Source organism: Dromaius novaehollandiae, chromosome 3, assembly GCF_036370855.1.
Source record: "Dromaius novaehollandiae isolate bDroNov1 chromosome 3, bDroNov1.hap1, whole genome shotgun sequence".
NCBI classification, from domain to species: domain Eukaryota; kingdom Metazoa; phylum Chordata; class Aves; order Casuariiformes; family Dromaiidae; genus Dromaius; species Dromaius novaehollandiae.
Window position 1 is genome coordinate 71,324,849 of NC_088100.1, and position 16,967 is coordinate 71,341,815.

Genomic DNA, 16,967 nt, shown 5'->3' on the forward strand with positions numbered 1-16,967 from the left:
AGCACCAGGCGAGACCTGCACTGCAGCCTGCATGAGGGCAAGGCAGGGATACCTAGCCAGGGCAGGCTGCTGCCCTCGGATGGCACTCGGTGTGGGGGAACCCCAGCCTGTGGAGCACAAGTCTCTGCTGTGGTTCAGCAGCACAGGACACTCTGCGCTGGACCAAAGCTGCTACAGCTATGTGATGCAAAATACTGATCCAGTAGAAACTCATTCTGCTGTTCAAATCTATTAAATACTTTTGATAGGTTATATTTGTACTGACAGTCTTACATAAGACCAGCATAAGTCTGGTCTAAGTTTTAATGTCTTCCTCCAATTTTGACTGAAATGTCGAAAGTACAGGGTCTGATTACAACCTAATCTGCCCTACTACTGGAACAGTGTGTAGATTAAGCTTCAAATGATTGTGAAACTGTGTCCTAACTTCCTTAAGTATATGTTTGACTGCACTTCCCCATCACCAATCCTATAGTGCCACAGCTGGTTTAAGAGCTCCACTTCAGCCACTTACTTCTACTCCCCTGCTAATGAGTAGAGAACTGTTTTTGTGGCTGTATCTTATAGCAGATCTATACAATTATCTGGATTAAAAAAAATGAATATGATCATCAGTATGATAACACTTTAAAATGCTTTAACTGTAGCATTTAGTAAATAAGCCCAGAGTTCTCAAAAGGATTCAGGTTTCTTTTCCTTTGAAGGGGTCAAGAAATAAAGATTGGAGGAAAGCCAGTTCAGAATATTTGATTTAAAATAATTGCAAGGACTCATTTTTATGAATGAGATTTCATATAAAACCATAGCCTGCCATAATGCTGTTACACAAAATATGTATATAGTAAATCTCTTAGCCTTTCAGAGCAAAGAATGATGCAGAATTTCTTGAATCTATGCACCTAATAAAGCTACTCTCATTTGATTGTTAAACAAAATAATTTTAAAAATGTGTTTAATAGAATTTCCATTCCATACATGTTGAGGAAAGACGTCAAAACTGATCTAGGATATGTAACGCAAATAGTAATAGTCAGCAAACACAGAAATAAGACCTAAGAATCAGTTTAGAAAAATATTTGCTCCTAATTGAATTTTCTATAAGTAAACGAGCATGGATATATCAGAATCATTCCAAAGTTAAAAGTCGCTGAGGATGTGGATTAGGTAATACCCTAAAATTCATGTTTCCTCCATTCAGTCTAGTGTAACCATTTATGGTATGCCTCAGTTTTTCTGTCCATAAAATACAGATTGTGATATTTGTTTGGTTCTAGCATTATGTGAAATGCTAAAATGTCTGCACATTAAAAAAGAAAAAAAACTATTTAATTCTATCAAGGATTGAGAGAGAAGAGCCATTACAAAAAACTAAGTTCTTGAAATGTAAAAACTGTTCAAAATCAGTTCAAGTCCTTATGAAAGAGTTAAAGAAATCATGGATATACTTTTCAAAGGTCATCCCCTTTATTTCACTTACCAATTAAAAACAGAGAATTCAGATTTCAAGAGTAAAGAGCATACTAGGATACCTTGGAGAAGTCACCTTTGCAGCACTTTCTTGTGTAGTTTATAGCTAAAAAAAATCTGAGGAAATATGTGAAACAACACTGCAAGAATATAAAGTAGAGGCAAGGTCCTTCATTACAGCTGCTGGGGTTTTTTTGGCTCTTGGAGTTTTGCATTTTCAGTTCTTTCGCACACAACAGAAGTACTTTGTGAGGTATGGATGGATGGAGAGCAATTGTTCTGAGGACCCCTATGGCTCCATGTTCCTTGGTACTTGAACAAGAGAAAGTCTAGCAAGACACAAGTTAGCCTGCATTGCCTTTCAAAGCACTCAGTATGCCACAGGCTAAAATCACATTCCTTACATTGGCATTTTGCTAGCACTCCAGTCCAAACACTTCTGAGAGCTTAAGAAAAAGAAAATGTAAGTCAATAACAAAATACAAGCTACTATTCATGGAGAGAAGACCTATTTGAGATCCTAGTGAAAACAGGGAGGTGAGGAAAGCTTAATGGGGCCTGCAGGTGTACTAGAAAAATGATGCATGCAGACATACGCACATTAAAATAGACTTGATCTAGAAAAGAGGTCACTAATACACGCTGTTTCTTGAAGAAAGAATTCACAAAGTCTTCAGACAAACACGCTCTTCTGAGGAATGGAATGATCAACTCCTCAATGAAAGGTCTTTACAAAAAAAACATCCTTTGGCATTTTATTTTAAACCTGGTGTCAAAAGAACCAAGTTGTATACAATCATAGTATTTAAGCATACAGGTACGCCCCTTCTCTAACATTGTGGCGTTGGGATCATTTGTTTAAGTGCTTGACAAAACGTAAGGAAATCTCATGCGGGCAAGTCAGAACAATGCTTAATTCTTGCAAATGCTTTGAAAAACAGGTAGCACAGAACAGACACTGAGATGCCCCAACTGTACGAAATACTGCAGTATAAATTTGCGTATTAGTACAATCCATACAGAAGCCCCTCTCCCCCCCTCTTCAAATGTCCCATCATGAAGTGGGGAGAACTACCAGGTCTGCCTGTTCCCATGGGACAGAATCCAGGATGGAAAAAAAATTGTTTCATTCATTCTACTGTTTGCAGTTTTTAGTTCATTAAACGAATTAACAGTTTATTACTGTTCAGTTCATTAAAGACAGAGAATCACAATACTTAATATTAGATTTGAAAATTTAGAATTTCCTTTGATTGACTAATACTAAAAGTCTTGCCTTTTTTAACCTCAAGCCATCAATATCAACACCATACTGAGAAGGTGAAGTAATTTGTTTTCAATGCACAAGAATTCCAAATGATTTGCTAAGCGCATATACCTACTTCAGACATTAATTATTTAAATGCAGCTGTAGTTGAGGTGGAGCAGAATTGTATGCTGGCAACGCTATAAAGGAATATGAAATGTGTTTCTCCAAAAGCAGCTGGGGAGGAGCCTGGTCTGCAGGACCTCATTATCTTTGATTTTGGCTACAATACATGCAACAGCCGCATTTTTACAAATATTTGCCATGGAAGTCACAGGCATAGCTTGCCAAGGTCCTCATTTACTTGCCCTCCAAAAGGTATCAACTCCAGAAGCACAGTATGTCCCAATACCATGCTGAATTTTTTTTTCCCATGAATCACTATTATCACGTCCTGCAAAGAAAAAAATATCTTGAAGAGTGCCTTATTTTCAACTTACCTGGTTCAAAGATAATGAAGAAATGAAGACAGGACTTACTCTTTTCCCTCTTCCAACAGTTGACACAGAAATCTGCCTCAAGACTAATGACAGACAGTTTGATGTAGAGCTCCTACACATAGGCTTGAAAATATGACTTAAATTAACAAAGGGAGATACTACCTCTCTAGAGTCAATTGCATAGCACATTTACAAACTTCAGAGTGGAAAGGACATGAATACAATTATATTATCAGGAAAAGTAGACTTTCATATGGGGAAAGAGGAAATACGATATGGCTAACTAATAAGATTAAGGGTTGGGGTCTTTTTGGTGGAAATTGTGTCCGATACCAAACTATTGGAAATCTGGTAGTGGGCGAGACTTAAAAAGGGTTAACTAGCCCATAAGTATAGCTGTTCCTCTTTCTAAACAAAATGACAGTGCTTTTCTTTGTGAAATGCTGAGTTTAACCCTGTCCTCATCACAAGCCAGAACCACAGCTCAGCTAAACTTGGAAACACACTGGGGGGTCAGTAAACCTTATGAAGGAAATAAGCCAGCTACTTTTTACAACCTTGAAGGAAGACAAGACATAGGGACAAAAGGAGACTGAAAATACAACATGCATATGAAGGAACTAACCAGACTCAGGAAAGAAATGAAATTTTAACATAGTAATCTGTTTAAGCATGATTTTTCCCTCATATTTCAGTGTCAGAGACAGACTACCCCATGAAGAAATTTATTTCCATTTCTCAGTAACACAAAGCCCATGCAATTACATTCTGTCAACTCCTCACTAGCAACATTTGAGCCCACTGCACAATTTTGAATGAATTTGGAAGAGAAGAGCTCTTGAAGGCACTAAATTCCTTCATATTTCATGAAAATAAAGGATTAGGCAGATGAGAGAAGTGTTACTAGTAGTTCTACCGAAGGAAAGTTCATTCTTATTTACATATCAGATTATCCATGCAGGAGTTCAACTATGAGACACAATGATAAAGGGAATCAGTCATTATTTTGCACTGCTCACAGAATTACTTCCTACTGACATTATCCATCTTTATATAAATTGAAAATCCCATATTCCACTACAAGCAACATGACAGTACTTGTTAATTCAATAGTTAACTCAATTGAGGCTTCCCCCCACCCCCACCCCCCACCCAGTACAGCATTTCTGATGTTTGGAACTCCAAAAGAATAATGAGCAAAGCATACAAGCACCGTTACATATTGATATTTGCATAGCTTAAGAGGTCATTTCATTTTGTTTTTCAGAAACATCCTAAGAAAGGAAGTTTATTGACTCAAAAGAGTTAACAGAACAGGGAAGACAACTTTTTATATGCAAATGGCTTATAATTTCTAGAAGTTACTGTTCAGTAAACATAGCTTGCTTTTCTGACTTGAATTCAGTTTGGTCATACAGGTTTGAATTCATTATTTCTCAGAACTATCATGGATAAAGAAAACAATTTTGAGGAGGTTTTCCTGAAAGTTTCCTATGTTGCAATAAAATAATTTAGCCTACCCGTGAGCACAGGGATATTAAATACCTGTAAAGTGCAAAGTCTTTAAAAGAAAGCAAAGGCGAAAAATTCCATTAAATGGTGCTTCCAGCTATCTAAACACAAGTAGGGGAAAAATGAGTATCAGGACAATTTGCAAGAAAGATTTTCAAAGCAAATCATAACAGTTTCTTTTTTGAAAGCTGCCTCTGACACAGAAAGGTCATTTTCAATTTGGGGCACTTAAAGCAAGATATAAAATCTTTGAAGTCTTAATTCAATTCATGTAGCTATTTTTAAAATTCTCCATGTGCTGAACTTAAGGCTTCTGCATATGCATGGAAGCTCCTTGATCTGAACTAGGCAACTGACTCCAGCCCACGCTCCATCACAATCCCGAAAAGAAGCAGCTAAACCTCTCAAGGGCCAAATCTAACACACTGATGCAATCAGAAATATCCAACATATCCCAAACATATTTGACTATAGCTCTAATTTGTGACTGCTTGGACACAAGAACACAGCCAACTAGAGAAGTGGTGGTGATTTTGTTGATGTAGCTACTAGAGCACTCAGCAAGTCGTAGGCCCTTGTCAGCGTGAAGGATTGTGAACTTCTATCCATCTCCCAGTTCCCTAACCTTCAGCCTCAGTTACTTAAAGCCCCTTGGCCAAAACAGGGCCGTTATGCAGATAAGAGTCACTAGTCAAAAGGAGGGGCACGTGAAGGGATCCCTCAGTCGCCTCGAGGGAGCACACCTAGATTTTTCCCTTTTTCTCCTTTTTTCCCCGAAACTGTTTTGTATTTTACAGAACACGGATTGTAGACCAAAATAGTAATTACATACATGAAAGCTATCTAGGACTAGAACCCAGAACATTTCTTGATCCATGACAGTTAAGACATTCTCCTGGGAAGCGGGAGATAGGAGTTGAAACCTACTCCAGGCCACGAAGGGCCTAAAACGCAGATCTTGCAACTTCCCCCCAGAAAACCTCTCTCACACAACACTATTAAAAGAAAGTATGGCTTTACCAGTGTGTAGGTCCTTCTCTGCTGCATTATTTTGAAGTATTCAAGCATTTTAAAAAATGAGCCTTGCTCAGCTGTTTCAAAGAAACTCTGTATACTCACCTCCAGCACTGTATTCTGTATGCTAAAATACAAGCAGGCAGAAAACCCTCTTCTGCAGGTGCCTGAACTCCAGGGGTGAGAGTCTGGAGATGTTCCTGTGTCTTATGCTAGTTTTAGGCAGCATTATGCAGGCTGACTGTGTAGGGTTTCTGTACAGCCTGTTTCCACACACTGCATAGGAAATCTGAAGGTTTAGCTTGGGTCTTCTGACTGTAATCCGTGATCCGTTTGCCTAGAGGTCAAACACAGTCTCCAAATTGCGTAACGGCCAAGTCCTTCTTTAAAATGAATCCCTGAGAGAGATACCACGACGACAGGTGAAACTCAGTGTGACGTGTGTTGGAAGATGCAACTAAATTTATCAATAGGCCCTATATAATTTATAGTCACTTGGAAAACATCAGTCTTACCATAGACAGTTCGATCCAGACAAAAACTAAGGCTATGATAGTAATCAATTAGTTAACATTAAGAAAACAAACAAAAAAGCCAATAATATATACCTTGACATATCTTACCGCAGCTTGCTCAGTTCCAGATCTTTCACTTCATTAAAGACTTGAAAGAAATAGGAAGAACCTTGAGAAAGGAAAAAACATACGCTCCTACTACAAGCATGAAAATTTCTTCATAGGAAATTTAAAAGATGATGATGATGATGATGATATAGTTCAGTGAAATGCAAGGAATAAAATAAAAGCAGGTACAAATACCAAATATTTAATTGTTTTACATGATTGTAATATGACATTTTGTATTTCTTTCCCAGTAGCAAGGGGAGAGAAAACAAAGCCAACTATGAAATCTCAAAAACGAAAGTTGAAATAAAACGATTTCTCACAATTTATCTGCAGAATTCATAACCATAATATTGAGTCAGAATTTGGATCAATTATTTAAATGCCCTTATTATTCCCAGGGGTAATAGACATATCTCTGTATATTAGCTAGAATAAAAATTCATAAAAGCTTTGGAAACTTTCTGAACAAAAAAGTACCACCAATAGTCCATGGTGCAGGGCAAATTTCTCCCACAGGCTTGCTACCATATTGTAAAGAAATTAGAGAAAAATTTTAAACAACTAATTTTCATAATTTGCATGATTTTCATTTTAAAATCCTTTAAGTCATTGGTCATTTTGAGCTTATTTTCTTGTGTGAAATGAAAGTCTTCCTAAACTTTCGTTGTGCAACTTTGGGTAAAAAAAAGGTTTGTATGTCAGTAAAACATTTAACAGAAGAAAAACTCTAATAGTTCTGTACAGAATTCCATTGTTTTGGAATTAGTGTGTTATATACAATTTAGTTTTTTAAAAATCAAAACATTTCATGGTGGTAATTTTTGTGTAGTAGAGTGAACGTGTTTGACAGACTACAGGAGATAAATATGCTTCACATGGAGCAAGAAGTACTTCAGCCATTAATGCATATACACTATGAACTTCAAAGGAATTATTTCAATGACAACAAGGTAGTGTAGGGTTTAGAGGACATCAGTAACATCTGTAAAATATGCAAAGTGATGTAGAGATATTTTACTTATGCTTAGTAAAGCACTAGGATATTTCCATTTTTGCTGAGAACATATGGAGCACTCATAGGTTTGGAAAGTGATACTGGTAACTCATGCTCAGAGTGGAAGTTCAGAAATGCTGTGTGAACAACTTTCAATATTCAAACTTGCCAGCTGCATTAATCTTAGTAAGTAATTATCAGATACATTTTAAGAGATTCTCAATGCTTTAAGGTTTTTAAATTTAAACAAGAACAGATACTGATATGCAGTAAAGTAGAACCTTTTTCAAGGCAGTGTAGTATTATGGAAAAGGAAAAATTTATGCTACCCACTTCTTAAATCTGTTTCTTACAAAAGCTCATTTGCTGAAATAGGCTTTATAGGCTTTTATACTAAACCTATTTCACAGGAAAAGACTACAGGAACTGAGACCTGAACTTTTCTTAAGCTGGCTTTTCCAGCCATTGAAATAGTAGAATGAAGTTGGACTTCTGCACAAAATCTTATCATTTATTTCAATATTCTTACTAAAGTCCAGTCATACAATCAATTTATTTTCCACATCAATTTAAGAAGCCTCATCTTATTGCCTCAAACACATACAGAATTATTGCATACATCTTACTTAGTGAGCATTCAAGTATTCAGACATGCATTTATACTGGTTTTCAGGGTGCTTGCAACATTATTTTTCCTATTGGCTCATCATAGATGGAAGTCATCACTATTGCTCCAAAACTGATTTACAAATACAGTTGCTCAAAAGGTAGAATAAAAAAGCAGAAGTCAAAAGACTTCAGTCTGTGGTGGTCTGCAGGATTATTGAAAATGCCTTTGTTTTTGCTATAAATACTCAACTGGTACATGACAAGAAAATAGCAAGCATTTGGGTATAGAAATCAGAAGCCCCTGAGTTATGCTGAACAAGAATTTTGGGCAATCAGTTGTAACAGATGTGCAAGTAGTAACTTTCTTGAATGCTCAAGAAAAATGTTTATGCTATATTAGAACATATGCTATATCACATGCTTTATGCTGTATTATAACAGTAAATTCCACCTAAATGCATCAGGCACACACATTACATGAGTAATTAACACTGAGTATCTAGGAAAGTGCTTCCTAAATGTGTCATTTTCAATTAAACTGTAGCTAACTAAAGAGCAAAGCACACTGCCTCATCAGAATAACATAGCCTTCGCTATTTCTGTGTGGTTTGGAATAGTCTAACACCAGTATTTCAATACCATTTCTTTTCCTTCCAGCAATCCAAGTTTTAGGAAAATACAGCCAACCAAACACAAATGCATGCTGCACATTCAGTTCTGCCTATAGATGACACCTGGCAGTTACAGCTACAGAAATCAAGCAATTAAATATTTGGAAGTTAAAGCTGTGCATTCCTAATGTAATTATATAGTCATATCACCTATTACCATACAAACTTCTCTTTGTTAGGAACAGATGATAAGAAGTGCTGACTTAATAAACTGGAGAATGGAACTAATTCAAGTTCTTCTTATTTCAGCATGACATTTCAGCAAGACGTCTTACATTACCATTCAAAGCCTAATCTAAAGAATTACTTATCTTACAGTATCCACGGAGGCACTATTGTACTTCCTCACAAACATTAATGCAACAATCTCCAGTTAGAAGATTCAATCGATACTGAGCACATTCTGATGTATTTGTTAAATAATATAGCACTTTGTAGGATTTTATTTAACGTGATTTCAGAATATAAGCTTTCACTGATCTGCATTATGAACTCCAAGAAGTCAGACTCTGGAGGTACCTTGGGCACATATAGAGACAGATCAACAACTGGTGAAAAACAAAACTGAGTTCCTCACCATCTGTATGGATTGTGCAAGAGGCAAATCTATTCAAGGGTGGCCTCATCAGTGAAACAATCCTTTCTCATGTTGCCTTTTTCTTTATACATTTTCAAGCTTCCTCAGCAAACAAAGTAAACAGCTTACAAACAATCTGTCGACAGACAAGTCGGATTCACTCCCTATTTTGTCTCTTTGAACAAGACAGCAATTTTTCATTGCACGTACTCCACAGCTTCCATCATCTGTTCTCGCATCAAATGCACTTTGAAACAACTTTGGGTCAAGTTTACAGTATTTTCACAGGTGAGATACTGAGGCTCCAGTACTCAGATTCAACACATTGTTTATGTATTTGACCGAAGCACCAAAGCTAGCGCCTTGCCAAGCTCTCTCCAAAGACTGGCAGCCTGACCCTCAGCTCCCTTGACTGAAGTTCTAGCTTACACAGTTTCATCAAGTGCCTAAGGATGAACAAAAATTCATCCTTTAGAAGTACTAATCCAGACACACAAAGGAGATAAAACACTAAAGCTATGTCTCTCAAAATTAGAACCCTATCTACTATATCATATTGCCTCCTGAAATTCCTAGCATCTTGGTTTTTGAATACTTGCCTCTGCAACTTAAAAATATTAATATACTTTGAGATGCAGGAAGATCAGTCATCAGCAGTTGGAGCACACATGCATTGTAGAGATCTTTACTGTATGAACACAGAAACTCACAGCAGCAGCCGATTCTCTCCACTTCAGAATGAGAAGGGAGACATTTTACCACTGATTTCATTGATCAGAAGGGGACTGCACCCACACCCCACAAGCCTGCAATACAGTGTTTTCTAATAGCTACAGAACCCTGCCCAGTCTTCCCTCTCTCACTTCTTTAGGCCTGCTAAAGTTTACCCTTGTCTTAGGTTAACTGTAAGTGCCAAAGTCTTTTAATCCTACTTCTATCTATTATTCCAGTTTCCTTGTCATAGCACCTGTTTCTTCACTGGCAGTATGTATTCAAATAAGGCCACTGTAGTGTGCTCTTCATTGTGCATCTGTGGAATGGAAGTCTCCTTACTGTCTCTTCCTATTTCCTGTAACACAAGAAGGGAAGTTCTGCTCCTTCTAGCAGCTCTAGACAGGAGCATACTCTGATCACATGGACTCTATAGGGAAGTTTGCCATCATCCTCTAACAAACCTGCAGTTACCACTGGCATCAGAACGGTCCCCCTATCAAAGACACTATTTTAAACTATGGAAATACTTTAAGACATGTCAGAATTTAACTTTTCCTTTAAAAATGGATAATTCATTTCTGTCTTCACTTCACTCTGAGAACCAATAAAGTATTTTTAAGTTTTCCCTGAAACCGAGTGAGGTAATTTGAGACCACAGCAGACAGAAGGAAACATGGATCTAGCAACTCCAACTAACAGCAACCAGTATGGCAGGTGCTTCTCTAGCACACACTTCCCAGTACAGCTGGAGCTATATTTCCCCCAAGGAAAATTATGCTTGGCACCTTTCTTAACTTAAATTGTACAAGTAAAGAAAATCCTCAAAATGCAAAGATGCAGGCAGTCCTCAAACCACAAACACTGCTGGACAGCCCCCTCACCCCTTAATACAAGTCTGTACTAAATCTAAAATACTACCTAGCTAATTGATTCTTTGTGTAAAGGGTCTTAGCAATACCATTTACACTCTTAAAAACAGATTGTCCTTTCTCCTGCTTCCACATCTGATCCTTACGCCAGATGGAACAACTACCCTCCTGCAGGAAAACTGGCTGGCATCGTTCTCTTGCATTTTAGAATTCAAATTTAAATTCAATTTTCAAATTCAAAAATAGTACATACTCCAGGTATCACCCGAAAGCGCTTCCCTTAATGCACTGCTAGATATACTCAAGACTGCCATTTAAAAACATCAGAAGTCATTGGTCCATTAAGACAAAGAGCAGGTAATAAACACAGATTTTATGTAATAAGGTCTTGGTAAGAGTCAACTCAATTTAAACAGTTTTAAAATAGGGTCCTACAATGGGCTGCAAAGAATTTTTGCATTCCTCAAAATATTAACTCTTATGCAATGCATGGTATGTGAAGCACAAACTACACTGAAGTAAATACATGCCGAGGAAGTGGTTTCTGGAACAGATTTTTCACCGTTTAGGCATAAACTCTCTTACCCACTGATGAGGAAGAAAATTATGGACAACTAAATGTGCATCTTAAATATATTCTGTTGATACGAGACATCAAGAAAATAAATCAATCTGCATTTTAATGTGTCTTATATATAAAGACAGTTTGTAAACTTCTGCACAACATCAATGTCTTTTATGCAACCGTAATAACAAACAACCTGGGGAAAAAAGTGCAAGCAAAAAATGAATCTTTGCTGAAGTCAAGCATGGAACAGAGAAAGTAACTGAAACACAATCAGACTAAATCAATCAGAATATTAGGAACCCTATTAACTTGAGTCATACAGCAGCATCAAATTGAACAATACCGTATTTCCCACTTATCATCCATTCAGGTTCAGAAGCCTGAATTTGTTCACCTTGTCCTGGTTTTAGGCCAACCTGAGTGTCAGATTTCAGTGTTCTCAAACTGCAGAGAGGTGCAGGATGAAACTTGTTCAAGGCTTGATAAAATGGAACAGTGTATTCCCATTTTCTATCTCCTGTTAATTTTCTATAGTTTAGATCACCTTTAAAAAGAAGCAAGTTTGACTTCTGTAAATCAGCATACAAATCAGGAGCAACTTTAGCCATACTAGAATATTCATATGGCAAAGTCCAAAACATGTGATCATGGTAAACCCAAACTCCCTTTTTCAAATTGCCCTCCCAATTTATCCCACATCTAGACATCCGCATATGATTAGCTGACTGCAGTTGTTTAATGGTCCAGTTAAAATCATGCTTTGTGGTATCTGACACATACCACGGAAAACTTTTTCCATGGAAATGGATTTCATCAGCCAGCTTTGATGATAACAGAAAGTCAGATAATACAAGATCAGTTACAAGTTCAAATCCAGCATTATCCAGGATTATGTCAACTCTAACAATAGATTTATCTGTAGTTCTTTTTTTGGCATTTATAAGTAGTGACCAAAGTTTTTCCATATCATTCACTAAGACGTAAGGTATCAGGTCTTCCAGGGATTGTAGAGGACTAGATTTCTGAGAGCTTTCTTCACCAGCTGAAAAAGAAAGGTCACACTTATTTCCCCACAGTGCCACCTAGAAAGAGAGAAAAAAAACAAAAACATTTCCTAAGCCTCAGTATAGTTACATTCTGAACGTTACATACACTAAAAAGTTTTTGTTTTTACTTTAGGGACATGAAGGCTCTGACTCTACATTTTCCTCCAAGCTTTAATAAAACTCAGCATCTTGTACAGAAATCTTAATACAGGAAAGATCTCTCGGAAGAAACCAAACAGTGCTCTGTGTTTGTGTAGACATCAGAAACATGCATCAGGAGTGACAAAGGTGGAAGATTCAGATCATAAATGCCCTGATCACAATATTAAAAAAATATATTCTGTAGACTGTAATTCCAGAAAGTCTCGGTGGGAATACAGAAAAAGGAATAATGAAAGCAGATTAAATTACGTATTATGTGACACTGAGTAAGAACTGGTATTTTAAGTATAAATTCATGAAAAATAAAAATAGTTTAAATATATACCAATGAGGTCTTTATAAAGATTTATCAAATAGTTGCGTGTGCATTATTGCCAGCTAACAGATTCATTTGTAATCCTATGATATTTCGTATTCTACCCGAAGGCATTATTTTCAAGAGTAATAAAGTTATAAAAACCCTTTAAACCTCTTCCAACACAGATTGACTTCTAACTTTTTTCCAAAAAAGAACTCAAAATTTCATAAAGCATCAGTAAAATGAATTATTTTAAAATGTTACAGTTAGACAAAGGCCATCTTGAACTTGACTTAAATGCTTTGGAGATACTGTTTTCAAGAGAGAGTAAGATGGATTTTCAAACACACAATAAAGACTAGCAGCATAATGAAAACGTCAAACTTAATACAAGCAACCAAAGCTTAAATACTTCCAGAGTAACAATACAGTACAGCTTTCAGGATTTCATAGCATTTTTATCAGCAGAAGAACTAGATTCTATTTCCATTTAAAGTTTAAAATATCTATAACCTCGATATTTTTAAGTTCTTGTGTTAAGCGTTACTGGTTTACCTGCAGTAGCTTAAAAAGTTCCCCCTGAAGTTGCTTTTCATCGAGATCCTTGACGTTCTTAAGAAGTTCCTGAAAGTAAGTGCATAAGGCAATAACAGCCTCTTGGGATTCAAAGAAATTTTGAGCCTTTCCTTCCTTAAATACATCAAAGTTGTCAATAGGTGGGCTAAAAATGAAAGGGGAACAAGTATATTAACATACTTCCAAATTTTTATTGACAGCCTATGAAATACCCATGAAAATGTAAGCTCGGAGCTCAGCTTTTATTATGCAGTATTAGGGATGCCAGCCTTTCCACTTCTAACTTGTCATAGTGGATTCTTACACAACTCCAGTAACAGCTTGACATCATACCTTACCGATACAAACAATAAACTGGATATCTTTATCTTATTAGCAACATATTCTGAAAGTGACCAACTCTTTCAGTCACAGCAATTTTGGGAACCACACGTACACCAGCAATTTTTGAACTCCATTCTTCATAAAAAAGGATTAAAACTATAACATACAAGTGAACAAATGTAGTGAATAGCTGGCCCAATTTTAAGTGCATTTGTGGTTATAGAAGTATATTTTCCATACCAAAGCCTCTTACAGTAGTTAACTAGACTTTGGAAAAATAACATGACAGAAAAGACAAAATAATTTAGTTCTTAAAATGGACAAGTTTATATGTTTTATATATTACAAGAGACATATTTGCAGTTATACTTTCTGACAAATAATTCAGTGAACCTCCATCTAAGCGTACGCTTAAGAGCAGCTAAATGACAGAGAAACTTAGAGCTTACTAATGAAAAGCATCAGTTCAATTTCTAATGTGCAACCCAGAAGATCCATCTCACATTTTAAGTTTTTGCTAAAAGAATTGAAATTACACAATATACAAGCTGAAACAGTCTCATTACTCTGTTTCCATCCCTGTAATACTAAGGGGACAGCATGCATGAAGCTTTAATTGTTTTTTTGGCAGCTGTGAGGCCTTAAACTGCTCATTCCTACCTCATTACATGGTACTGGCACCTCTCCACAGCCCCAGCACAACACATTTTTCCTGCCAAGTTATTTTTAACCAGGATCAGCTCCCAAAGTTTGATGCAACATATGGCCTGAAAATACAGCTGTAACTAAGAAGATTGTGTAGAATGAACAACAGGGGCTGCTTAAGCCGGGTCTACTGCCATCAGAAATGATTCTCAAAAACTCTTCAGCTTGCTGGCAGCAAAACAAGTGGAAAGGCCCAACAGATCAGTGGTTCTCTCATTTTGCATTTTAGGCTAATGTATTTATTAAGAGATAATTCTAGACTCAGAAACCTTTTAAAGATATTAAATAACTTTCAGATCTCGATATACATTGGTTTGCAAGGTATATAGAGACAAGATTTAGAGTTTTGGTACCGAGCAAGTCACAGAAACTGGAGCGCAAACAGATTTAAAATCTGCTGCATGGAAGACAGCAAAAGTGCTAGTTTTGAATTTAAAGTGGGAGGCAAGAGAAAAGGAATGTAGTAAACACTGCAGTTTTTTCTTTTATCTCACTCCTCAGCTGCCTTCCTTTCACCTAAAAGGAAAATGGAGAACAGTGTTTTGGAAAGTAGCTAGCACAAAGCAAATACTTACTTTTGTGCTAATGCTGAATGAATTCTTCGATACATATAACATTCTACATATAACCAAGGGGACTGAAACCAGCTTGGTTCTCCATTTCCATTTGATAGATTTCGTTGACAGTCCAGGTATTGGTTCCACAGTGCAGCATCAGGCAGCTCATCTTCTAAAGGGGTCACTGGCTTGTCTGTTTGCAGTTCATTCCGTAATTTAGACAGGAAAGATATAGCTCTCTTCTCTGCTTCAACACCCTTCTGAAATAAGTGGAGAACAAAAGTTTCTATTCTGAATACTCATTCCTATGGTGCCATAGATCAACATTTCAGAAGAGTAGTAAGTGATAAACTTTAACAGCCAAATATGAGTCCCAGAAAAATCAGATCTTGATTCCATCCAAAACTTTCTCATTTTACATCTAATACATCCTAAAAGGAGTCAAATATTGGACTTTTTTTAGATTGGACTTTTTGGTCTTTTTTCAAGAGCAACTTGAGACACTGCCATCTTCAGAAGATGTTAAAGTATATTAAACACAGCAGACAGACACAAAGGAGAAACTGAGGCAGCTAGAGAACAGAAAGATCAGAAGAACATGAGACAGAGAGTTAAGAAATGAAAGATAGCTACAAGAAAGAGATGACAAAGCAAAAAGAGCAACGAAGAGATAAAGAAAGCTAAGTAATGACAACAGGAAGAAACTAGCAACAACAAAGAAAAGGGATCTCAAGGATCACAAAAAACCTTCAGTGTATACCGTAAAGAGAGACCTTATTCTTACCTCGCCATGTTCTTCAAAGAACTCATTTTTATGTCGATGCAGAGTATCAATAACTCTTGTGAGGATCTGAGGCAGTCTGTCTTTAATTGTAACATATGCAAAAGATCTAAGAAGGAAAAGACCAGAATTTTATTACTGAGAGCAAGCAATGAAACACTTTTTTTTTTTTTTTGGGGGGGGGGGGGGGGAGATAAACGCAAGCTCTGAAAAACAAGTTCCAGTGCCTTTAAAGCAGTGGACACCAAAAATAAATCTTGAATTGGTCAAGTTCCCCAGTCTACATTTGCAGGAAAAGAAGAGAAATTTGTCTTTTCAGAGAGTGAAACGCTAACTTGTTGGCCCAAGCAAAAGCACAAGAATTTCAATGAACTCCACACAAAAATGCTGTCTCTAATTGCTCAGTTACCCAGAAAGAAATTCAAAGAAATTCAAATTTAAAATCACAGAAAAATGGTTTAAAGTTTAGGTATATTTTATATCACCAACTTTAAAAACAACAAAAAACTTCTGCCACTTACATATACTTGATTTACATTTGCCCTGGACGCTGCTTATTTTTGAGAAGGCCAATTAGCAAAGCAGGATCAACCGTACAGAGAGTTTTAACCAAAGTTAGAGAAAGAATGAATGTACTTAATGAAAGATTTCTGTCCCTAGCGTCAAATCCCGATTTCAAACACTCGGAATTGAACAGTTACCCAGCACTGAGTAGCAAACCCAGAGAAACCTAGGAAAAACGTGATTTTTATTCTTCCAAGACCTACTGCGATCAGCAACGGTGAGGAAGCACCACAACCACAATAAGACGCGGCGAGCAGCGAAAGCGCCCGCCGGGCTCAGCACGACCCGCGCCGGCAGCCGGCAGCGCCGGGCCCGCAGCGCAGCGCCGGGCCCACAGCGCCGCCTCCCGGCGCGACGGCCCCAGACCGAGGATCCAGGCCCCGCCGAGGAGCGGCGCGCCCGCGCCCGCGCCCGCGCCGGGGTAGGCCGAGATTCGCCTGGCGGCCCCGCCCCGGCCCCGCCCGCGCTAACCGCCAGGCCGAGGGACCCGGCACCCGAAGACGACCGCTCTCTAGCCCGGGGGTACCAGCGGGTCCCGCAGGCCCCTCCTCCCCCTTCACTGCTCCATCACTACGAGCGCGCGTCGG

General features: G+C 37.6%; 1 protein-coding gene across 1 annotated transcript in view; it reads right to left on the reverse strand.

The window, feature by feature from the left end:
• The window catches only part of CCDC170 (coiled-coil domain containing 170), a 64,891-nt gene that overhangs the window by 47,757 nt on the left and 167 nt on the right, over positions 1-16,967 (reverse strand). The window contains exons 2-5 of the mRNA XM_064509154.1: positions 15,820-15,925; positions 15,054-15,295; positions 13,429-13,594; positions 11,706-12,449 (exon numbers count right to left, since the gene is read on the reverse strand). Of these exons, the coding sequence (XP_064365224.1) occupies positions 11,706-12,449; positions 13,429-13,594; positions 15,054-15,295; positions 15,820-15,925 (1,258 nt within the window). The remainder of the gene's footprint in view (positions 1-11,705; positions 12,450-13,428; positions 13,595-15,053; positions 15,296-15,819; positions 15,926-16,967) is intronic.